The sequence below is a fragment of the Lineus longissimus genome, chromosome 18, assembly GCF_910592395.1.
Source record: "Lineus longissimus chromosome 18, tnLinLong1.2, whole genome shotgun sequence".
Lineage (NCBI taxonomy): Eukaryota > Metazoa > Nemertea > Pilidiophora > Heteronemertea > Lineidae > Lineus > Lineus longissimus.
This window is the reverse complement of record NC_088325.1, coordinates 10,490,016-10,514,532: the sequence shown is the minus strand read 5'-3', so window position 1 is coordinate 10,514,532 and position 24,517 is coordinate 10,490,016. Positions and strand designations below refer to the sequence as shown.

The 24,517-nt window shown below is 41.3% G+C and overlaps 1 protein-coding gene across 3 annotated transcripts in view; it reads right to left on the bottom strand.

Annotated features, from left to right (window-relative positions):
• Nucleotides 1–24,517, bottom strand: part of LOC135502512 (sodium/potassium-transporting ATPase subunit alpha-like) — a 41,370-nt gene that overhangs the window by 6,963 nt on the left and 9,890 nt on the right. Inside the window, exons 2-18 of one of the 3 annotated variants that reach the window (XM_064795422.1) lie at nt 22,930–23,058; nt 21,619–21,678; nt 21,117–21,320; nt 18,131–18,244; nt 10,052–10,186; nt 9,653–9,770; nt 9,161–9,429; nt 8,537–8,735; nt 6,424–6,535; nt 4,788–4,920; nt 4,277–4,472; nt 3,599–3,911; nt 2,871–3,088; nt 2,291–2,547; nt 1,835–1,958; nt 1,006–1,151; nt 161–393 (exon numbers count right to left, since the gene is read on the bottom strand). In XM_064795422.1, the coding sequence (XP_064651492.1) occupies nt 161–393; nt 1,006–1,151; nt 1,835–1,958; nt 2,291–2,547; nt 2,871–3,088; nt 3,599–3,911; nt 4,277–4,472; nt 4,788–4,920; nt 6,424–6,535; nt 8,537–8,735; nt 9,161–9,429; nt 9,653–9,770; nt 10,052–10,186; nt 18,131–18,244; nt 21,117–21,320; nt 21,619–21,678; nt 22,930–23,058 (2,960 nt within the window). Of the gene's footprint in view, nt 1–160; nt 394–1,005; nt 1,152–1,834; nt 1,959–2,290; nt 2,548–2,870; nt 3,089–3,598; nt 3,912–4,276; nt 4,473–4,787; nt 4,921–6,423; nt 6,536–8,536; nt 8,736–9,160; nt 9,430–9,652; nt 9,771–10,051; nt 10,187–16,482; nt 16,597–17,922; nt 18,037–18,130; nt 18,245–21,116; nt 21,321–21,618; nt 21,679–22,929; nt 23,059–24,517 lie in introns of all 3 variants that reach the window. The other 2 variants (XM_064795424.1, XM_064795423.1) reach the window with 2 other exon arrangements.

The following is a 24,517-nucleotide window of genomic DNA, read 5'->3' as shown; positions in this document are numbered from 1 at the left end:
AGTTGCCTTAACGTGTCTTTCAATGATAGTTTTGCCAAACTGTTCGGCAGAATCTACAGAATTCTATATTGCCAGTGATTGGTCAATGCTAGGCCTCGCGAATTGCTACTGGACTTTGTGGTGTTGGGTCACATAAATTCGGAAAGAGAGTGTGGCTTACCTCAACGAGTACATGCGCAGACCCTTGTCGAGACCTGGACAGTAGGTCAGGAAAGCGGCCAGGGCCGTCTCAAAGAACAATCCAAACGTCATGTGGTGATTTTTCAATCCTTGGTGTACGATGGAGTTACGACGCGTCTTGCAGATCAGCAAATCGGCCCACTGCACGACCACGATGGACACGAAGAAAGCCGTGTGACACGTGTACTCCAGGGTCTTGCGCTGGAAGTAACTCTGTAAACAAGAAGAGGATTAGCGGTTAATAAAACTGGCAATGAGAGGGTTTTTTCTTCATCAGAGGGGATATCACACGGCTAACATTTTACATTTTCTCGGGCCGGTGAAAATGAATCGTCTCATTTCCGGTTTAGAAATCTGGCGCAGATCAGTTAGCGAGATCTATACGGCCTGATGAACATTCGGACAATAGGGCCTGCAATAGGGTTCCATTCAGAAACTTGCATATTACTTGGTGCTGCATCAGTTGCTTTGATGCTGACAGAGGCGCTGTAAGAGTATTGTATAACTCGTACAAAGTTCACTTAAAAGAGTGACCATGAGGTCAAGTTCCTCAAATTGTTAGCAATCTATGAATGAGGAAGGGGGGGCTGTTGCTCAGAGCGCTGTGATATAAAATCAGGTATTCATACAAATAAGCAGAACAAATCACTATTTCCTCACTGCAACAGATTGTCAATGAATTTCAAGTTGAAGTAGTCTGCAAGGCCAAGTTTTATAACTGACCAAAAGTTGTCCACAACTAGGCCATCAGGCGCTCTTGACCACTCCAAGGTGTCTGCAATATCAAGACTATTACAATCGGAGAATCTCCCCGAGTAAACCTACCCATTCCTGTCCGTAGGAATCTTCCAAGTCGTTGATGCCTTTCGCATCCCACTCCTTACGAAGGCCGAACAGACGAATGGGCCAGAAGCCGTTCTCAGCCAAGATGACAATGTAGACGAAGAACCCAGCGGAGGCCTGGATCATACCTGGAATAGACAATCAGACAAGATGATTAAATAGTGGTCAAGGAATATTGTGGTTGGAGGAGACGGCCCTGACCGAAAAACTCTGGGGCACAGTGTGGCAGAACTCTCTGGGACAGCACCATTGAAGCAAGACTCGGCCCAACTGACGAGGCCTGGAGAGCCGCGAGTTCTGATTGGGTGTTCACGTAACATTGTCATTGGGCGTAATGGTGTACAAATGTAGGTAAAGCAAATCCCTAAAGGAGAATTTCCATGAGAAATCATAAAAGAGTTGTTTTTGTTGAGCAGGACTCCTGCAGTGTTCATTTGCATGTCTAAGTGATATTCATCAACAATGATCAGACGCAAGTTCAAATCATAACACTGCCTTGACGTGTGCCTAACACTAATACCTAATTGTTATCATGCCACTAGAAAAGAGCTTGGCCTAATACTCCTTTGGACTCTTTAGGCAGCAGCTACTAAAGTAGACAAGATAAAGTTCCACGAATGTGTCAATAGGGTCTCTCCCATCTCACAGTAAGTCAAAACTTTTTACGCTTAAAAGTATGAGAAATATTACCTGCTGAATCAAACTGGACCCAGTACCGTGATTTTTGAACCAGATAACACCTACGAAATTAAAATCAAGATCTCTCATGACCTGTCGAATGTACTCGAGAGCAGAGAGACTCATTACTCACCGATCTGTCCGTACGCCATACTGATGAGACGGTAATTGACGAGCTTGTCATTGATGGGGTCACGGGGCTTACGCTTCATGATGTCCGACTCGGCCTTTTCGTAGGCGAGGGAAATAGCAGGCACCTGGCGAAAAAACGAAGCACAATTTTATGGTGTGTTTTTCCAACCATGCAAAACGTGCAGATATACTATTTTGTAACGCACTATCATAAGGCATTTGAAAACTGCTGATGATGTAGTTGAAAATACCTAACACTAGTAACAGAGATATGTGCAAATCAATTGCCCCAATTGCTGCCTCCCCTAATTGTAATTGTATTTGTAGATGAAAATGCTGAACACTAGTAACAGAGACATGTGCAAACTTGTCTTACGCAAGTTTTACAAACCAACTGCCCAATTTAAAAGCCTCCCCTAATTGACGTCAAGACCACTACTCGTGTTTTCGCACTCACCATGTCGGTTCCGAGATCAATACAGAGAATGGTAATGGTACCAAGGGGTAGAGGAATGTTGGCGATGATGAACAGGAGGAAGGGAGATATCTCGGGGATGTTGCTGGTCAGAGTGTACGCGATCGACTTCTTCAAGTTGTCGAAGATGAGACGGCCTTCCTCGACGCCGGTGACGATGGAGGCAAAGTTGTCGTCCAAGAGGATCATGTCGGCGGCTTGTTTGCTGACATCACTACCGGCGATACCCATGGCGACACCTGGAGGGGAAAAGTACAATGGTTGCATTTTTAATTCACAACAGGATATTATTATTTAGTCAAACATAATCTAGATAATTCAACATTTTGTTGAAGTGGCAAATAGTACTGAATGATTTTTTTAAGTTCATGTGGAAGACAAATTTAGCTTGCTCTTGATATCAAAATCAATCAATCAAACCCCAACCGAGGTGATAGGCTGTCGCATCATAGCGACGCGCTGCAATAGCGTAACCCAGTTTCTTAACGTGACCTCTACTAACAGTTTATGTGGACCTGCTGGGACATGCTTCTGCTTTATAACAATGGAAAAGGACCCTTACCAATATCAGCCTTCTTCAGAGCAGGGGAGTCATTCACACCATCACCGGTCACAGCCACAATAGCTCCCTGTCTCTGGCAACCTTCAACGATGATGAGTTTCTGTTGTGGTGAGGTACGGGCGAAGACGATCTCGTCGTGGTTCTTCAAGATTTCATCGATCTGGGCTGGGGTCATGTCCCTCAGGTCAGAACCGTGGACAACGCAGGCGTGGGCATCTCTGGAAAGGGTCATGAGGATGAGTCAATCAGTGAGACGAGGCGGAACCCCAAACCATCTTCTTTCATTACTGACAGATGCAAGTGGATGTTACACTACAGGGATGCTTACCCAGTTTGTACAATTGCATTTTTTCTTAAACAAATTTTTGAGCTGGCCTCCTGAGAAATACAAGGTAAAACTGTGTACTTCCCATCGTGAACTGACAACAGGACTTTTGTGTATTTTACAATTTTTCATATTGACTGAGCGACAGTATTCATTTGCATGTTTGATTGATTGACTGACAGTGTTCATTTGCATGTCTAAGTGATATTCGTCATGAGGTATCAGACACAAGTTCAAATCATTACACCGAAAGCAATCCGTTTCCCAATTCCTGTAAATATTCATCCCATATCAGGTTTACCTTTCCTCCCAGGTGGGATGAGCGGTTTGGCGTGCAACTATGGTTAGTTGCATGTTCTTCACGTGTTCTCCCGAGAAATATCCTGTAACCGTATGAACTTACCGTGGGTTGACCTCCGCAACAGGGATGTTCAGCTCAGAAGCAATATCTTCAACAGTCTTGTTACCCTCGGAGATGATACCGACACCCTTAGCAATAGCCTTTGCCGTGATGGGATGATCACCAGTCACCATGATGACCTTGATACCGGCACTTCGGCACTTTCCGACGGCGTCTGGCACAGCGGCACGAGGGGGATCGATCATGGACATCAAGCCGACGAATCGGAGGCCAGTCAAGGGGAAGTTTGGATCCTCAGAATCGAACGGATAGCCGATCGGGAACTGTTTGGTGTCCAGTGGGAAGTCGCAGAAACCTAAAACGTGAATTGTTTACAATCGTTAGTATTTCAAAACAGACACAACAGGATGTGAGTTGTTTGAGACTATTACACAACCGAATGTACATTGTTTGAGAATATTGGTATTACCACCTGATCTGAGGATCCTTCTCTCGACAGTCTTGTTCTTGAACTAACAGATTTTTTTAGATAAGTCAAGAGTCTTTTTGATCGCGACTGTTCATTTGCATGTCTAAGTGATATTCGTCACGAGGTATCAGACCTTACCCAATAAAATCATCACACCGCTTTTAAAACAATTTGTCCTGATCTGTTTTTACTGAAAAATTTTCAACCTGTCACGACGACCATGCTGTCCATCTAGAATACATTTCTCTTACCGAGGACACGCTCTCCCAGGCCTCCGAGCTCGAGGTACGCACTCTCGAATGCATCTCTCCACTTCTCGTTCATTGGCTCCTCACGTCCGTTATTCAAGATTGTCGCGCAGCGATCAAGGATTCGCTCAGGAGCGCCTTTCATGACGAGGACGTTGGAAACATCTCCCTTATCGTCGGTGTATTCATGGATTGAAACCTGAGGAGACAAACAGAGACTGCTGATACCAAGCGACGGATCTTTGCGATGACATTTCGTGGGCAAAGTGAAGATGCTATTTTCGTGATGAATTAGGTGGTACTATTACATAACAGTTTGCTGGAAGTAGTCTTTTAAAGGCCTGTTTCCACAATAGGATTCAGCAGTTCTCCCCCTCGGTCAGAAGTCTGTCACAATTGATACCCTGCTGATAACTCAATCCAAATTGATACAATGCCTTTCCTGCGCTCGCTCTCAAGTGAAAAAAAGCCTCTTTAAAGAAACAATTTAGTATTATTGAAGAGGAGAACATACCTGGTATTTGTTGGTCGAGTTGAAGGGAATCTCACAGACTTTCTTGTTCTGAATCCTGTATTCGATGACTTTTCCCATGGACAGCTCAACGCACTTCAAGAGGGCAGATTCAGACGCGTCACCGTTGCATTCCCTGTGAAGGAGATAAAGCCGTACTTATTAACGTATTAGCGTGAGAAACCGAAATACCCCATAACAAACTTGAGGCTAATGGGCCAAAAGGCTTGGCCAAGAGAAGTGAGCTAACAATGTATGGAATTCCTCAATACCAAACTCTATGAATAAGAGAGGAGCAAAATTGGGAAATTCCACGATTTTTATTGCACCCAGGGAAAAGAGCAAATTGAAAGAGGACTCAATCCGCTGGCAAGGGGTGCACTTTTAAATGTTTGTATCAACTCAACCCACCCCATTACGTTAATATTTCATACAATGGGTATGGCTTGGCAAAGAGAAGTGAGAACAGTTTCGAAATTATCAATGTATGGAATTCCTAAATACCATACTCTATGAATAAGAGAGGAGCAAAATAGGGAAATTCCACGATTTTTATTGCACCCAGGGAAAAGAGCAAATTGAAAGAGGACTCAATCCGCTGGCAAGGGGTGCACTTTTAAATGTTTGTATCAACTAAACCCACCGATCCCATTACTCTCTTTAATACAATGGGTATGGCTTTATAGCAAAGAGAAGTGAGAACAGTTTCGAAATTATCAATGTATGGAATTCCTAAATACCATACTCTATGAATAAGAGGGGAGCAAAATTGGGAAATTCCACGATTTTTATCGCACCCAGGGAAAAGAGCAAATTGAAAGTGAACTCAATCCGCTGGCAAGGGGTGCACTGGTCAATGTCTGTATCAACTTATCCCAACCCCTAATACTCTACTTGGTACAACAGATTTCATGGCTTATTTTCAAAGTTTACAATGTATGGAATTCCTAAATACTGAACTCTATGAATAAGAGAGGAGCAAAATTGGGAAATTCCACGATTTTTATTGCACCCAGGGAAAAGAGCAAATTGAAAGAGGACTCAATTCGCTGGCAAGGGGTGCACTTGTAAATGTTTGTATCAACACAACCCACCCCATTACATTAATATTTCATGCAATGGGTATGGCTTGGCAAAGAGAGGTGAGCAATAAGTTCAAATTTATCAATGTATGGAACTCCTAAATACCATACTCTATGAATAAGAGAGGAGCAAAATTGGGAAATTCCACGATTTTTATTGCACCCAGGGAAAAGAGCAAATTGAAAGAGGACTCAATCCGCTGGCAAGGGGTGCACTGGTCAATGTTTGTATCAACTTATCCCAACCCCTTACTCTACTTGGTACAACAGATTGCATGGCTTAGTTTCAAAGTTTTCAGCGTATGGAACTCCTAAATACCAAACTCTATGAAGAAGACGCCAGCAAATTGGGAAATTCCACGATTTCTATTGCACACAATGTGTCCTCTGAAATTCATGTCACGAAAAACACTTGAAGAAATCTCCGTGGTCAGAGAGACGCCTTCTCCACCACGGGGAGAGTAGCCCCAACCAGGATAACCAGGATAACAGTCCTATCAACAGCACCACACTGACACCGCTGTGACAGGCAGGGATTTTGACAAATTTCAACCTACCTCTTCAGAACTGGCACCTCTTCTTGACCAGTCTTGAACTCGGCACGGTTACACAACATACCAACGCGGGCCAAGGCCAGCCAGGTCGAGTCCTTTCGACTGTATGAAGCATCTGAAAAGGAGAATATATTCACATGAAATTCGAGTTAATTTTACTCTTACTCTTGTAAACAAGGTAACCTTTTTCAAGTATAATATAAGAATCTGTTAGTTTAGTTTTTTACATTGGTGATTAAGATAAGTTAGATAACATATTCTGACATTTTTCCTGGCTTTTGTGTCTTTTCACACAATCTGACATTTTCCCCTTCATTGTCTGTTCATCAACCAATAATAACTTTGTTCTCACTCCATGTTAACTTTTTGTGCCACACACAAGTTTCATCTCATGTTACCAGTTCATGCAAATGGAACACACTGCTTTTACTCTTCAATACTATCTCACCAACACATTGATTTCATCACTAAAATCTACCAGCGAATTCATGAACTGACATCTTGCAAAATCACTCTCCCAGTAACATGCAGTCAACTAAACTAAGACCATCTTGTGTAGGGTAATATGAAGACAAATCGGCATCTCTCAATGTGCGTAGTTTTGCAAACAGACAAAACACAAAAGGTGCCATTCTTTAATAGATAAAAGGTACACGGCAATGAATATTTTCTATAATGGGTGCACAGAATCTCAAGTGGGGACTGCAAAGATATTAGAGAAATTGTGCAACATCCGGACTTCCACCAGAGGTCATCGATTCCCTTTGCATATTTTACGACAATATCAAATCAGGTCTTTCCCCATCCTCTTTTAGACTATGAACTCGGTTGTGAAATAAGACTTGACGGCCTTGGTAGTCGTAGGTCCCGCCAAAAGACTACCAGGGCCGGATGCCTAACATTATTTCAAAGGATTTCCCTTGGTCCACAGATGACCTACTCTTCGATGTTCAACCTCAGTTTGGGAGTAGGAGTAAAGATGGTGTGAAAAAAATGTTCGGGAAATGTAAGACCTCCAAATGTATCATAGGTTTTCAACCATGTCTCAATCTTTGCAGCCCCATACAAACTAAACCATCAGCTCAGGGAAGTAAACACAAGAATCTCCCGAGAGTAAACCCACACCTGTGGTATACATTGAACAACACAACACTTCAAATCAATGCACAACTACAGCAAATGGGGCACAAGTGGGCGTCATTCTGCTACAGGTACCAACTACTGGTCCCCTCGGTGTTATTCTCGCATTCTGGAATGGCCTAAGTCAACCGACGAGTTGTTATTCCAATTCCATGCAACAATAAAACTTTCCATCCTAACAACAAAATAGCAGAGTGAAATTCGACATCGCATCACATATCTTGTGAGAGACTTCCAAAGTTTACACCTTTCAGTGGCTTTTTACTACCGCCCAAGTGAAAAACAACAAAAACACAACCTCATTATCATACATTGACTGACCTCCTGTGAAGAGAAAGGACAAGGTAGCTAGCGTTAAAAGTTGACGTATTTATGTGCACCTCATTCATGTCAATAGTTCGGTAAATTCTGCCTGCGAGCTAGTGCAGTCATTATTGAAGTTTAATAGTGAATGTCCATGCAATACCACAATAGCTATTATTCATGGGCTTGATGGCAACTTTACAAGGGAAACAACAAGATAGCTCTTTGGAGTCATGCACAAGTACAAGGACACATAAAACCAATACTACATGTATGTCAAAATGCAACAGGCACTCGGCCATGTATAAAAGCAATTTTAACCGGTTTGTCAAAATACTCTTAAGTCAGTTTCAAAATGTCGTATCTGAGGAGAACATCCTTATCCAAAGCGTATTCAATTAAGGACTATTTGCTCCTTTTGTGGTCCTGTTCAGTTAGTATTACCATTTCGCTAATGACCGGTATTGCGACGTGCTACCGTCATCCAAATTCCCGTCCTAAGATGCCATGCAGCCCAATGCATTGCATGAGGTCACTGCCACACATCGAGTTGAAGATTGCCGTAGCAAATGTCATTTCACACCAGATCACCCCATGGCAGGGTTGTTATATTTTTACTCCGGTTCTAGTCATCGTAGAAATAATCCCAGCCACGACGACAGATGATACTTACTGCTCTGGTCATCGCTGGTGTCAGCTTCCACGATCCTGTTGTCAAACCACATGTGGGCGACGGTCATCCTGTTCTGGGTCAGGGTACCAGTCTTGTCCGAGCAGATGGTCGAGGTCGATCCGAGCGTCTCAACTGCTTCCAAGTTCTTGACGAGGCAGTTCTTGGAGGCCATACGCTTGGCAGTCAGAGTCAGGCATACCTGGAACGGAAATTAGTTTTGTTTTAGATGGGAGACACTCAGCCTACACTAGTACAGTGTGGGGCTTCAGGGAGTGAGAGGGCAGAAATTTCTTTACAGCCATTATGGCAATTCCCCGTGATGGAACAGATTTTTGTCACAGGAAGGTATATCATAAGTGTTTGATACAAAATCAAACTTCAAAAGTAAAACAATTTTGGCCTTGTTCCACCACATCAACAATTTACCAGTACAAATATTTGATATTCCAACTTTGTTTCAGAATGTTGCTCGGAGCGCTGTGATATGAAATCATAAGATATCATGCAAATAAGCAGAACAAATCACTATTTCCTCACTGCAACGTAACACTGACAAGTGATTTAAGTAGTTGCGACAAAACATTTTTTTATGTTGAACAATGGAATCCTGAGAACGGCACTTACCGTTACAGTGGCGAGGAGACCTTCAGGCACATTGGCCACAATGATACCGATCAGGAAGATGACCGCGTCGAGCCAGTAGTACCCAAGGATGAAGGCGATGACGAAGAAGCTGACTCCGAGGAACACGGCCACAGCAGTGATCAGATGGATGAAATGGGCAATCTCGCGGGCAATTGGGGTCTCGCCCATCTCAAGTCCGGAGGCCAAGTTGGCGATACGTCCCATGACGGTCCTGTCACCTGTGCTGATGACGATGCCACGGCAGGTACCTTGGATGAAAATAAAGCTAAGGCGTTAGGAAATCTGATGTTTTGACGAAAGCCTCCAATCCTCAAGTTAGCAATACGTCCAGGCCCATGACAGACGATAGCATTTTAACTAGCATTTCCAAATAGCATTTCAACTTGAACATTTTCAGCCAAATTGGCCCGATTCAGATGCATTTCTCTGTGATATCAACCAACATCCAACTGGTGTACTCCCGACACTCACCTTCGACAGCATTTGTCGAGAAGAAAGCCAAGTTCCTTGTTTCCAATGGGTTGTCGTTCGTAAAGTCGGGGGTCCTGGATTGGGGCTCAGATTCTCCAGTCAGGGAGCTGTTGTCCACCTAGGAATAGTAACAAGATATAGTAAAATATTCAGATTTTTGCCCAAGGACAGGCAATTTTTATCTGTGGTCTTCTCGCACTAATCCACTTTGGCAAAATGCATTCAAGGGCTCTGAGCAACATGACCAGAATCTTGAAAGATTCTTCATGGAAGTGCGCCAGAGTACTGGGATACATAATCTGAAACTTCTGCCGACCCCAGTGCCGATTCAAAGTCCTCAAATGAGATTATTAGGCCTTCCAATTGATACTCATTTCATAAAATCAGTTAAAAACTCACCTTGAATCCATGCGCCGATATAACACGAATATCCGCGGGAACCAGGTCACCAAACTTGACGTCGATGATGTCACCAACGACGAGCTCTTCAGCCTGGACGTTCAATTTCTCACCATTCCTGACGACCAGGGCGAACTGAAGAAAGAGAAGCTACGTGTCAATTCTGTGAAATAACAAAGGCTGAATGTTCAGAAGAAACTTGTAACCACTTTTCGAAACTAAGAAACTTTTTTGAAATATCAGCCAGTTTTTTTAATATCAACTCGTCAAATCAGAGACTTAGATTACTTAATTTGGGTATCATCCCAATCTCTGAATACGAACTAATTTTACAGTTTCTTTCAAGGACTAGAGTTGTTTTAGGAGAGTACATGAGACACCGAACCAACTTTTTAAATGTCACTGACAGTTCTCCGTTTCATGTAAGAATGTCACAAGTGACAGTGGTGGAGAATTGTTGCAAGAGTCAAGTTCAAAATTGTCAAATGGGATGTAAAATCCGTGTGTAAAATCTGTAGTGTCCCGCAAACCAGCAGTTTCTGTCAACATGACCTGCGATCAACAGTGCATGCGACAACAATTGCCTGTTTGCGGGTCTCTAAAGTTACATGTCCAGGGCTTGGAGACAACACAGCTCCACATGTTTCTGATATTACCAATTTTGTTCAAAAAGTACTCGTCCTTGAAAGTATAGCATGAACTATTCAAACATCTTCAAGTAGTTATTTTTACAAAAGTGCTAAGATTGCAGTGAACTAGTATTATTGCGCTATGCCTTTTCTTGTTATAGTTTATTTTAGCTACATGTACGGTTAGGTTATACTGTAATGGAAGTTACCAATAATACACATTTATATCAACATTTAATTCATGAACCGTGTACACGTAGATTAAAAATGCACAAAATATAAATAATGGAAAACGGTTCTTTAATACCAGTACATTCAATCGCAAATTGTTACCAGCAATCAATCCAAATAGTTTTCAACAAATTCTGTCTGTAGGTAACCAGGAAGATCAATGTGTATTCTTAAGACAATTTGGTCAGAACAGAGTGGACTTGCATGCATATTTTCACCAAGCCAAACTCTGTTCGACGAGCGAGTCCCTACCAGGGTAATTTAGGATAACCCAAGGTTTCCAGGTAAAAATATCTCATTGTGAATTTATCTAATTATCGTACGTCCCTCCGTCCCGTACCCTTCTGACCATCTTGACCCCCCCCCCCATGCGTTTGACACCACAAAAAGTCCCTGTCCGTGCCTTATACATAACTGAACATTGGACACCTTCCGACTGAATTTGTTGCTTTACAAAAATACCAACAGCTGGATAAACCTTACTCCCAGCTGTTTTCTGCACAATTTCCAAGAACCACCGAACTGCAAGTTCTGATAAAAAAAGATGTAGCAGCAATACATTGGATGTATGGATGATTTGTGAATAAAACAAGTTATATAAATCCTGCCGTATACTTTCAAAAGTCTATAGCATTCATCACATGTAGGAAGAGAGAGTCATTTCCTTGCCTTCATGCCCATTCGCATGACCATCAAACGTCAGGGAAGTCGCCAATGAAAAACCTATCGACGGTTATTCCTGAGGGCGGCAAACAGGCCATAAACTACATAAGGCCCGGAGAAATTGGACAAGGAGATAATGTTAATACTCGTTCCCAAAATTTGGATAGCCAACTGTATTCCAATTTTATTCTGTTAAAGGCATTTTAAGTTGGTTTTAGAATAATCCTTTCCGCATTCTATAGACATTTGAAGTAAACGGCTGAAATCAATACTGTGATTAGCTCTATGAACATAAAAATTTACACACACACAACAATCTGTTGCTACTTGCGTGGTTTACGAAATTGTCAAAAATGAGATTTGAGGTTGGTGCTCAAATATGATGAAGGAAAGTGCAGGAAGGAGCGACTGGGGAATGAAGAAATGGAGAAATTTATGGCAAAAAATCAGAGAGAAAGGAAAATGGCAAACCAGGATTATTCAGGACAAAAGAGACTTCTTGTCAATGCAATTGTTAAAATTCAAGAAGAGTCATAATACAGGGCTTTAAAGTTTTATTGCATGAATTTTGGTACACCTTATATTTCAACATTTGGGCTCAGGGCTTCCAATCAGTAAATGAATTTGGTACACCCTGTATATTTTTGGCAGTGTTCATTTGCATGTCTAAGTGATATTCCTCACTGGTCATCAGCCGCAAGTCTCAAATCATTACACCGCAAATTCAATGTCAACAGGATACCGGCAATTGAGGGAAGATTCTGGTGACTTTCAGTACTATTCAGCAAATTTGGACAAACTTAATGAATTTATGGGTTTGCGGATGGATTTGTGAATTACAACAATATACTAGGTCATGGCGGGTCATGGCTTGATGGGAAGAGTTTGGTCAAATGAATTTTGAGAGAGCTCAAGGAGAGAAAAGACAGACATAAGTGTGTAGTTGGTAGAAAATAACCAAAAAGACAAATATTAATAGGTCACAGAGGTGAGGCGGAATTAACTAAAATATTCAATGGACAGGTCTGTTCAAACTGTAAACCCAAAAACACTGCTAGGAATGAGATCGAGTGCAGCCAGTGAATATGCATCTTTTAAGGACACTTGGTCAATCAAAATGCAATTTTCCCATTTGCAGTTGTCTCTTTCACTACATCCCATCCCCGTTTAAACTCCGCCACTAACCTGAGGCACCATTTTAGCAAAAGCGCTCATAATTTTCGAGCTGCTTGCCTCCTGATAGTAGGCAAAGCAACCCGTAACCACCACGACAGCCGTCAATACCACCGCCAAATATAACTGAAATGAACATTAAAAGAGGGCGCTCGATTAGTAATGTCCAATTTTGTCACCGTCGCCCTGATTTTCCCTGTATTTAGTAGCCCATCATGCCCGAACTTCTAACACACTAAAACACAATGATTAGTCACATGTATAAGCTAAGCGATGGAGAAAACATTGAATTATTGTAAACTTCTCCAATATCTGTCTTTATACTTTTTTTCTCTCTCTAACTTAATAGGAAAACATTTTTGCAAGTTTTTTGACAGCACCAAGTGATTTTTGGGTAACTGTCAAAGAAAGCAACACCGTTTGGCTTTGATAACATTGGAACAACTTTTAGATTTAGGGGAACCATTTTTGTAACTTTTTTCACCGAACAAAATGGTCTTCTTGCTTTCAATGAAACACATTTCTTCAGCTTTTAACATCGGACAGACTTTCTGACTGAAACATCCATGAAATCATTCTCTTCCCTTGCATGAGGAAAATAAGCAGCTCGCAAAAAATGGAGAAGTTTACGCTATATATACATTCATGCATTGGAAAAAAATAACCGGATAAAAAGGCGGGGAAATAGCTCCTGTCCAGGAAAGTTCAGGTCAGGCACCAAGGCACCAAGGCACAGTCCTCAGGGAAGCTCCAGACGTAGAATGTGAATCTCACTGCTTGAAGGTAGATTTTCACCTCAACTTGTGATGTGAAGATCGAGATCCTGGTCGAAAAAAATCTCCCCACTTGGAAACATTGCCAATGTTAACATCCAATTCAGTTGCAGTTTTATAACCTCGTATTCGACCACCATATAAAACTAAGGTGTTTATCTTTTGATTTTATCACATTACTTTTAAGTTTTGAATTTTCAGTGCTCGAGAGTCCGACTGGCATAGGCTCAACATCTGTCATAAACACTACATATGTAGAGAGCTGTTCAAAAAACGATCTTTTTAGTTATTTGGACATCAGTGAAGACGCCTTTCACTCCATTTCACCAGCATTAAAAACCTCAGGTCATCCTTCATTTTTCTGGTTTAGCGCTCAAGTGTACCATGCTATGGGCAAGGCACATTGTCCGATTTTGTCACCCCTAAAAATATGCATCAATGCAAATCTCAAACTGATTATTCTCAATCATAAAGAGCATTGATCGCCTGTTTTCCTTCCAAAACGATAAGTCAGACCTTTATTCATCCATTGACAAAGCATATATTACGTACATACTCAATAATCAAATTGACAACCATTTTGATATGTGGCACAATCGGCAGACATAAATGTGCATACTTTCATTTATTTTTCCAATTATTGCAATAAATACACCTACTGTTCCAATTGCAGTGAAACTACACCCATCAAATAGGCAATCACCTCCAGATGAGATGTACTTTTCATGATATACCTCATAATGGCTACTCCAGGCCCAAACTGTACGCAATACGCAGCCTGGCTATTACACACACTGCACAGTGTGACAAGTTTGTATATGTATGACTTAATCATATCAAATTGCATTATGAAATAGCGACTGGCTAAAAACTGCTCAATTTAGGTTTCAGGTGATTTCGTTATACCTATATATTAAGCAAATACAACATGCAGTGTTTTCTCACAAGGGGTGACACCTTTTGCAACCTATTTCTAAGCTGAAAATAGCAAGCCAAGTTGAACAACGAAACTAAACAGCCATGGTTTAGTAGGCGACAATATTCTGAAGGAAAAGCAACTTATGAAATACGTTAAATTCAAATTTAATCTAAAATGGACCGTGTTTAAAACAAGCATAGTCGATAATTTAGAGAGGTGAAACGCACTTATAATTGCGCAAAGGAATTAAATTGAATTTGAACTGGATCATTCAAAATATATCTATATGCCTATGAAATTTTATATTTGAAACAACGGAATTCAGAACAACGTCGAAATGGTAATGAAAGAATTTTACAAATTTTGATATCAACTACTCTTTGATGCCGCACAAAATACCAGAAAATAGCCCTTCTCTGTCGATTTTAAATTCACAAAATGAACTAATTATTCATTACAATTTAACATCGGTTTAGATGTGGAAAGACAGTGAACTTCGTGGCAATTTCAAAGCCAAGTTCAACAAATGTTAAAAGTCCAAAAACGTCTTTATTGTCCCCTATTTTTGCAACCACACAGGGGGCCACTGTCACCCAGGAATTCCCCCCCCCCCCCACCCTAGAGTATGACAGTTTGTTGACCATAAACCAAGAAATCCAGTGAAACAACAATTACACTGTGAACTGTCTACATTATTTTCTACGGTGTCACCCTGGGGAAAGAGCAACCATCTCTCTGAGGAAAGTCCACCTCTCAGAGTTTCGGCTAACCATCTCTCCGAGCAAATCTAGCCTCAGCTTCAAGGCTTTCCCTGAACAATAGCGGTAGCCTCCGATTTGAAGCTAAATTCACTTGGAGATATGGTTAGCTTTGACTCGGAGAGGTGGGCTACCCTCGGAGGAGTTCTTGCCTCATCCACAGGTGGTGTGTTCTAGACACAAAACTGGGTCCGGATTTACAACGGCAGCAAAGAGTCAAGCAAAATTTTGAATTCAAAATGACACTTAAACGAACTGAGAACAATTTCGGCTCCGCAGCTTTGCGGTTTTACCTGCGGAACCATTTTTGCGAAAGACTCCATAATCTTTGAACTTTTCGCCTCTTGATAATAGGAGAATATGCCAGTCACCACTACGACAAAGGTGAGCACAATACCTAAATACATCTGGAAATATAAAGAGAAGATCGGAAATTTATTCCTTTTGGCAGTAATTTATCTTTTTGATAGAGTATGACGCATTTTGGTTGTGGTACTTCCGAAGTGTTTTATGTTTTATCAATTTTAATATTTCTAGCATGTCTATTTCAAACACTCTGTTTCAACTCCTCCAATTGACTTTGCTGCATTGCCAACAGAACAAAGTAGGCCTAGTCATCTTTTGGGCTGCTGCAGTGGTCAATGAGCTATTCATTCTGGCAATGATTCAACTAGGGTACGGGTCCATTTTGGTTGTGTTCCTTACAAAGTATCATGTGTTTTGTCAACTTAATTCTGAATGTCGCTTCTCTGACAGATGGATTTAGCGTCTCTTCAAGCTGAAGTTGCTTCATCATTTGGAAGTAGTAAGTAGGCGAGGTCATCTGACGTCCAGCTTTGTTGTCAGTTCTCAGCTCTTCATCACGGGACTTCCAGATCGAAGCGTCAGCCTTCTTCAAGTATCTTAGCCTGGTATTGGCATGTCAGTCACATTCATAAGTCCGGCCATAAGAGCAGTTTCAGGAATCCCGGTCTTCGCAATCCATATTCAAAAGTCTGAATCCTGCAGTTCCACATCAGCGCATCAACCACCTTGATGTGCCTTTGCCTTCCACACTCATGCTGAAAATCCGAGCGTCCGTTTCTCCTTGTGCCTAGACCTTTCTTTCCCAGCTGAAAACCTCTACCAGGAGAAGCCATTCTTCTATAAAACAATCAAGGGACTCCCAACAAGGATGCATTGATGGAGTGCAGCACGAGCTCTAAGCAGAAGCGATACACACAAGCTAGCCCTGACATGCAGCGTCAGCCGAAAACATCACTGCATCGCCACAGAACCGCCTTACCTGGGGCACCATTTTTGCAAAAGACTCCATAATTCTGGAGCTTTTCGCTTCTTGGTAATATGAGAATACGCCCGTCACGACGACAACACAAGTTAAAACTATACCTAAATACATCTGAAAGTAAAAGGTGGCGTGGTTCGCGGTCAGTGGGTTGTAAGCTTTAACTAAGGTTTCCTTTGAAAGCCCCGAGTCGGCACCTGCGGTTGTTATAACGAAAGTAATCTACACGTACTCTAAAGCCTACGTCTGAAATAAACATTATGGCATTGCCGTTAGTATTAAGTTCAAGTGAGATATGCACTTAACCCTCTTGCATTTTGTATGCCAGAATCCGGCCGAGACACCTCCCTTTTAAAAACCGACCATGCAACTTTTTAAACTTTGTGCCACTGTAACTTTGCTACCGACAATATTGATATGATCTCGCAGAAGGAGCTATGGCACAACCCAGAAACATGATAAATGCAAGAGGATTAACCAGAAAGCGTTTCTACAAATCTGTAATAACTTCCTGAAACAGAATGCTGTAGTTAGAATAATAAAGCAGTGCTTTGACATTTTAAGATGTTAATTGTTATTGTTGTGTGTTTTTATTGCTATTGTGTTCGGTGTTACCTGCTTCCTAAATTTCACATTGAAATTGAGTTGTGTTATTTTTGTCCTGGGAGAACATGCAGTTAGTTCGGACGTCCTCACCAAGGAAGACAGATTTTGAGACGAGTTTCGTACTGTATCAAAAGTGACTAACCCCAATTTCGAATCTAATTTCCTACTCTGCAAGCAAGATTTTTCAGGAAAGCAGTTTGATCTGTGGTTTGAAGCTGGGCTAGTCACTTTTACCAGTTTGGACAAGACAGAAGGGGTGTATCACAGACAGAGATCATCATGCACAGGTCTGTCAAAAGCCAACACCACCGCGTCCAAATCTGCATATATAATCTGGCCGAACCTTCGGAAACCATTTATAATGCACCTGGCATGCAAAAATCCAACAGCAAGTAACACAGACCAGGAGACAGATGGGGCAGGTACAGTGCAGAGGACTCGCTCAAGGGGCAAGTCAGTCACGAATACGTCAGAGAACTCGTGATCCAGTGGCTACCCACCCCTATGTGCATTGGTAGAATTTGAGACTTTTGAAAGGATTTTGGAAAGAGGACTGCCCGACTGAAATTTGGCCGGGGCTACCCCTCAGGGAAGAACAAAACGATCCAATTTACCAGACTTCTTATCAAGCTTCTTTTGAAAGATCTTGAAATATTCAAGTCATTTATCGGGCGACCACCAAACTTTCCAAATCCTCTTCAACAAATCTCAAAGATGCACATTTGGTTTGCTAAATATTATATTACTCATTAGTACCTTTACCCACATCAAGTGAGACCTCTACCGTTAGTGCAATTATATTATATTGAAGTACACGTAAGCAAATTTTAATACCTGTGGAACCATTTTCGCAAATGATTCCATAATCTTTGAGCTTTTTGCTTCTTGATAATAAGCAAAGATTCCTGTTACCAACACAACGCCCGTTAACACAGCTCCTAGATATAACTGCAAAAGCATTGAGAAGCATCTTAAAGCAGGTCTTTCATAGATCCTACAGATCATAAAACATAACCGCGGCACACGATTATGCAAAGTGTACCTGAGGAACCATTTTGGCAAACGATTCCATAATCTTGGAGCTTTTTGATTCTTGGTAGTAGGCAAAGCAGCCTGTCACCATTACGACAACTGCCAGGACAATTCCGAGATACAGCTGAAAATGTGGCGAAGGGTTACTAGAATTCTTATCGAAATCCAAACTTGGTGTGAGCGGAATCAAGGGTTGACCGCGGGCACTGCAGTTTTGGCTAGAACTTGTTATACTAAAGCAATTAGAAATCCTTCACATTGAAGAGAATGTCCAAGGGTGGGGGTCTGTTCTTTGTATTCAGAGAACAGCCACCCAAAACCCATGTTTTAAATGGGTATTCACCCTACTTTGAAGGAGTTCTAATTGCTTAGGATTTCAATTTCTAACCAAAATGCCGGTGCCCAATTGGTCAACCCTCATCAAGATTTCATGATTTTGGATCTATCGAACTAACCAGTCATAACTGCCGTCCAGACAACTATGACCTGTCCAAGAACATGCGCAGGGGCAGAGAAATATTGCTAGATACTAATACTGTAATAAAGATTACAGCAGGAGTCGGTACCTGAAAAAGATTTTGATTTAGAAGAGAAACAGCAACTGAAGACAGTTATTAGTGAAGCCTTCTTGGATGTCAGATTTTATCGATACTTCAACCGCTCGTCTACAGAATCTGGCTTGTCAATGTGGCGCAGTGTTACGATGTCCGAAATTAACATCAGCACTTGTCACCTCTGAGGGTATGGGTTTGATGCCCGCTGAGTACATTCCATAATGTCATACAGAGGATGATCAACAGAGTCAAGTTCAGCTCTCAACCAATGTTATTTGAAAATTCGGTTACACGAAAACCTTTTAAGACTTCATCACTATGTGAACCTCAACACATCTGTCTCAAAAGTAAACGACACTTCACCAGGGACACAATTTGTTATAGAACTTGGAGGGACACCTCATCGTTGATTGGTTTAACAGAAACATTTGAGTCACGACGACGGCTATCACAATACCTAACTGAAAGAAGACAAGATCGACAGAGGACGCCAAATCAAGTCGACGTGTCAGCAGCATGCCGCAAAAGGTCAAGTTTACCCTTATTCAATTCCTGTAAAAGAAGCCTGGTTAGTGTTAGTAATATTGGGTTTCGGAGGCCGCAAGAAACATGTCAAGACACGTCTGCCTGACAAGTGGCAGGTTCCGCATTATCTTCCCCAAAACAATCGGGCCACAGAGTCACTCTTTACAACAGTCGGATGGGACTGTAAGCAGCGGACCGGTCTGTTGTATCTCTAGTGTCTATGCCAGCCCAACTACATGGAGTGCTTTTGCACTTCTATAGAGCAAACAGATTTAAACGACTTCGACTGACTGACAATCAGGCAGGTTCAATTTGTTTGTATGCGTTACCACCCGTGCCTATTCCTCAAAGGTAATTTTTGGCGACTTTTTGACATGTTTCTGACAGCCCCCAAACGCCTAAAACCACGGTAACGGTAATACTACTACTTCAAGCACGATTGGGCAGGCAAAACTGATGCAGACTCCCAAAGAATATCACGATATCATCAAGACATCAGCCATCAAGACTTCCACGATACCAAAAAACCGCTGTAACAATACGAGTCCGGTTACCTGCGGGACCATATTCCGGAAACTATCCATAATACGGGAACTCTTGGCCTCTTGGTAGTATGAGAAACAGCCTGTTACCGCGACAACGGAAAACAGGACTATGCCCAGATACAGCTGAAAGGGCAGGAATTTGAATGAAGATTTGAAATTCTTAAAAGTGCCAAAATTCGCTGCGACTTTTTCAAGAAAGAATACAGAAAAAGTTGTCCCATTCCTTGGGAAAAGCTATACACTGTCAGGACTTTTCCCCCGACGATGATGCCAGAATGTTGCAAGTGACTTAGTTCTTAAACTTGTTGTCCAATTTCGAATTTATACAAATAGTCATGTGAAAACCATCTGAAAAGTAAACTGAAGGTAAATCTTGTTGAAATTTCATCGTGGCACAATGTGGTCTGAAGTAAGAGAAAGAAGGAAGCAAATTATTTCGAAAGATTGCAAAATCTTTACGATAAAATATGATTATAACCCCATCATATCTGTCAATCAATCGTCGACGGCTTCTATCCCCTATTTGAGGTTTTGACGGAATCTTTTAAGTCCACCATTGGATCAATTTTTACCCCATGTGTGGGATGTTTTACTTTTCCTGGCACAGACACTCAGGTACAAGGGACCGCAGCTTTTAATCGCAACAAACAGACTATATATCTTTACTTCTGCTCTCTCGGTTTTGTTATGAAGAGGACCGGAAATTTTAGTTCTGTGAATTCCTGCCGGTTAATCCGAAGAAACTAATTCTGGGTTCTCATCCGGACTCAAACACTGGCCCATTGGAAGAACAGTCAACTACGATGTCGAATGTGTTATAAGTTATTTGCATGTATGTTGGTGTTGTTCAACAAAGTCAGCAGTGCTTTGTAGAAGAACAAATATGAATTTCAGGTGGAATTGTGTGATATGGCATTCAAGCAGATCTCGCATCTGTGTCTATGCTTTTCATCAGAAAGTACGCCCACCCTGGCTGGAGAAAAATTATTAAGTTACATTCAAGAAACAGGAAATAAGATCATGGATCATTATATTACACAATACAGTTCGAACAATTCAATATAAATAGACTTTAACAATATCCATCTATCACAGCCAATCGGCATGATCTGATAATCTTCTAACCAAAGAACGCTTCATATTTGTAGCTTGTTTTAAAAAGTTACGATAGTATTATTTTCTTGTCAACATTTTTCCAATAGTGATATCACTAATAATTTCATCTATTTTAAAACACGCCTGTTGCCTCCAATAGGACGACAGATTTCAAAGTATTTCTTGTATAAATGAAATTACATACTTTTCCAAATACATGTAGTTTACAGATCTCAAACCACTTCAAATGAAATAATTTCTCCCTACTTATACTTACATTATCGCCAGGTGGTTCATCATAAGTTGAGGCTTGTATAGAATATGCAATGAAACAGAGAATTGCTCCTATCCACAGAAGTAAACTAAAGCCGCCGAATAGCTGTTTGCAGAATTTCACCCACTCTGGTGTCGTCTTTGGAGGTGTCAAACAATTTGGACCATCGCGTGCAAAGACTTCTTTTGCCTTATCTGGTGTTAAACCCTGAAAGATGGGAAGATTATTGACTCAAGACTGTCTGGAAAGAAGTAATCTATTGAGTGCCTCGAGGCATCTCCATCAATCATCCTTACTCAGCCTCTCAAAGTCTCTGCAAACACTCTTTAGAGCTTTTGCACTGAATGATTATATGACAGCACTTACAACCCATTTTAGGTGCAACATGAATCTGAGACTTTTCAAAGGCTCAATGCAGTCACTTGTCAACTGCCTCCAACGGATGACATCTGCTTTCATTTTACCTAACCCTTACCTTTCATTGGACATCAATGACAATACTTACAAGATTGGGATCGGTGCCTAAGACATCGTATAATTCTTCGATGGGAATTTTGTGGTCATCCTGAAAGACAACAGAACAATAAAGTATCATAGAGGCTGAGCTCAAAGAACTCAGACCCTTTTGAACTTTGCAATCAAGTTCACCACTCGACCAGCAATTTCAATGCATTTTAGGTTTACGTTATGGTTCCCCTGGCTTTAAGGCGATTTTGTGGTTAATTTTCACATTTTACTTCTCTACTTTGGCTAATGCTACTGCTACAACTGCTTGGTCAGCCGCTCAGATTTCGGTTTTGATACAGAACTATGGTAAATTGGGCAACGAATATATGCAAAACGTACAACTCAACAGCTCTACTGTGAACAACAGTGTGAAAAACTGATCATGAAGGCCTTTTTAAATTATGAAGTAGAACAAACTGTACACTTATACAAACAAACAGCAAGCCAGCAATAATACAAGCTGGTCAGACAATTAAAATTAGGACATCCCATTAATCAATCGGTTATCAACTCATTATAGATAGGCTTTACAACAATGTAAGCCACTTATTTTCTCATTAATTGAGGCTAGTGGATATCGGCCTGGGCTTGATATTCAGCACAGAATATCTGAAGTCATCACACCCACAGCAGCCGAGATATTTCTGGTTTTCTGGCCTTGTTGAACTCTGGCCAACGAGTGAACGAGTATCACTGGCCTGCTATTGCAACTGCCCCTGTTCACCTCCTGAATACTCATTTTACGAGAGAATCAGGCAAAATCTCGCACTTTCAATATTGCTGACTATCTCCAGATGCCAATGGCGTTCAGCCTCATCTCAAAGTAGTCACCATTTTCACCAGAGGTTCAAAATGGCTGCATGCACAGGGCATAGCACTTTTCACGTCTTACAGCCTTGACTTTCAGGTCCCATCTTGATCACCAAGATCACAATGAAATCAATCAAGCATCAATGCGTGTTTTACACAACGCCCTCCTAAAGCTAACGACGTGATGACGACGCGAAATGACAAAACTCGAAGATAAATTGGTCACTCGGGAAAATTTTGTTGCAGCAATACAGAATGGTTGTGACAAGGAGATTCACAGCTTTTATTAGGTCAAACAATTTTACAGGAGTGGCAATTTGCTGATCCTGTTTGAACTTGATGGATGGCGATATGATAGACAATCCTGCTCAACGTGTTCTTGTTGTATCCAACCTCCTCATGCCACCCTGGCATGAGGAGGGGCACAGAAGACACACATTGACTGTAGCATTAGGAAGTGACGAATCAAATCCGACAAGATCCTGCCGGGTATACGCACCATCTCGAGTTCCTGCTTGAGTTCATCCAACTCCTGCTTCTTCTTCTGCTTCTTCCCCTTCTTCTTCTTACCGGAGGCATTCTCATCGTCGCCATCAGTCACCGCGAACCGGTAACTATCAGCCCGGGGCTAGAACGAGAAAATATAAGACATATGATCAGCCTATCGTAAAGAATTTTAAAACTTTTGAGAGTTGATGTTGAAGACTGCATGAATTTTTTTGGGAAAACTTGACCAATGGTTCTCTCTGTGCCGAAATTATTTCTAAAAGTGCAACAGCGGCAATGGTATTGGTACAGCGATTGTTCTCTATTCTGAAACACCCTCATTACAATGAAGCACAAAACCTTTGGCAGCCTCGGTTCTGTCCTACGGTTAAGGGTCTCCCTCGAGAACAAACACCTCCAGTTCAGTATCAATTCCTTCTATTCTAATGCAAAATGAAATCCTGCTGATCAAGCAGCTCAAAGCACCTGGCTTTGGAGTTCTGACGTCAATCGTTTAACTCAACTACATACGTTCAGAACTGAAAATCAGTTGCATCACAGCGAACCTCCCAATGGTCTATTAATTCTTGCATAATAGTATATTACGTTGAGATCAATAAAACTTTCCAGTGGTGGAGAGCCCAGAGTCTACATAGCTGCTCATGGATGAGCAGTATTTCATTTTATGTAGACATGTGAAGAACTAGAAGCAATTTTGGATCCCTTGAAGTCAGAGGGCTATCAGGATTCACTATTTTTTTAAACATATTATTACCATTTCTATTCACCTTTATAATCCTTTATCCTTAAACAATTTGTACAAGAACAACAGCGAGAATACTTTTTTTATAAATAGCCCTTACTGCAGGGGTACAACGAACAAGAACACAAATTCTATGAATCAATTGAGTGAATTATTCAATCAGTTATACTCAATGTTACTTAGGTTTACCAGCAGGTCGCACTCCGGCAGTTTACCAGTTTAGCATGTCCTGAATTTTGAAACATGTTTCCCCACGAACCATTGTCCAAAGGTGTTTACACAGAGATTTACCGGCCAAGACAATCAGAATTCAGATATATGTAGGCCTACCTGGGTCTAGTGTATGATAGTGTACTTTATGAATGAATAAAGATTATAAAGCAGGCCTGAGGTAAAGCTATTGTTCGATTTTTCAAGTTTGTAAAACTGGTGTTGGCAAAGATATATGGACTATGGGGCAGGGCTGATTGTAGTTGGTATGCACCTAATGTAGAGCTTACAAATGTTTGCTTAATATTTCATGCATTTGGGTCAATAGGTGTGCCAGTTTGAGATATGATTTTCAATATCTTATTTTCAGCAGGAGTGACAGATAGATATTGGGCATGGTGAAATAGGCAACTCACTTTCACTCTATTGATCAGAAATTTGAGATTACATAAAATTTAATTTAAGTCTTTGGCCTACTTTCATGATTTTCAAATCTAAAATCCACTTAAGCCTCTGTCCTCCTTGTCAGTGTCACGGAAGTGGATTCCAATCCAATGACAAAATTGGGATCTGGGTCAATAATTCATCACCCAAATCCACGTTGAAGGTAGATCCTCTGACTGACTGA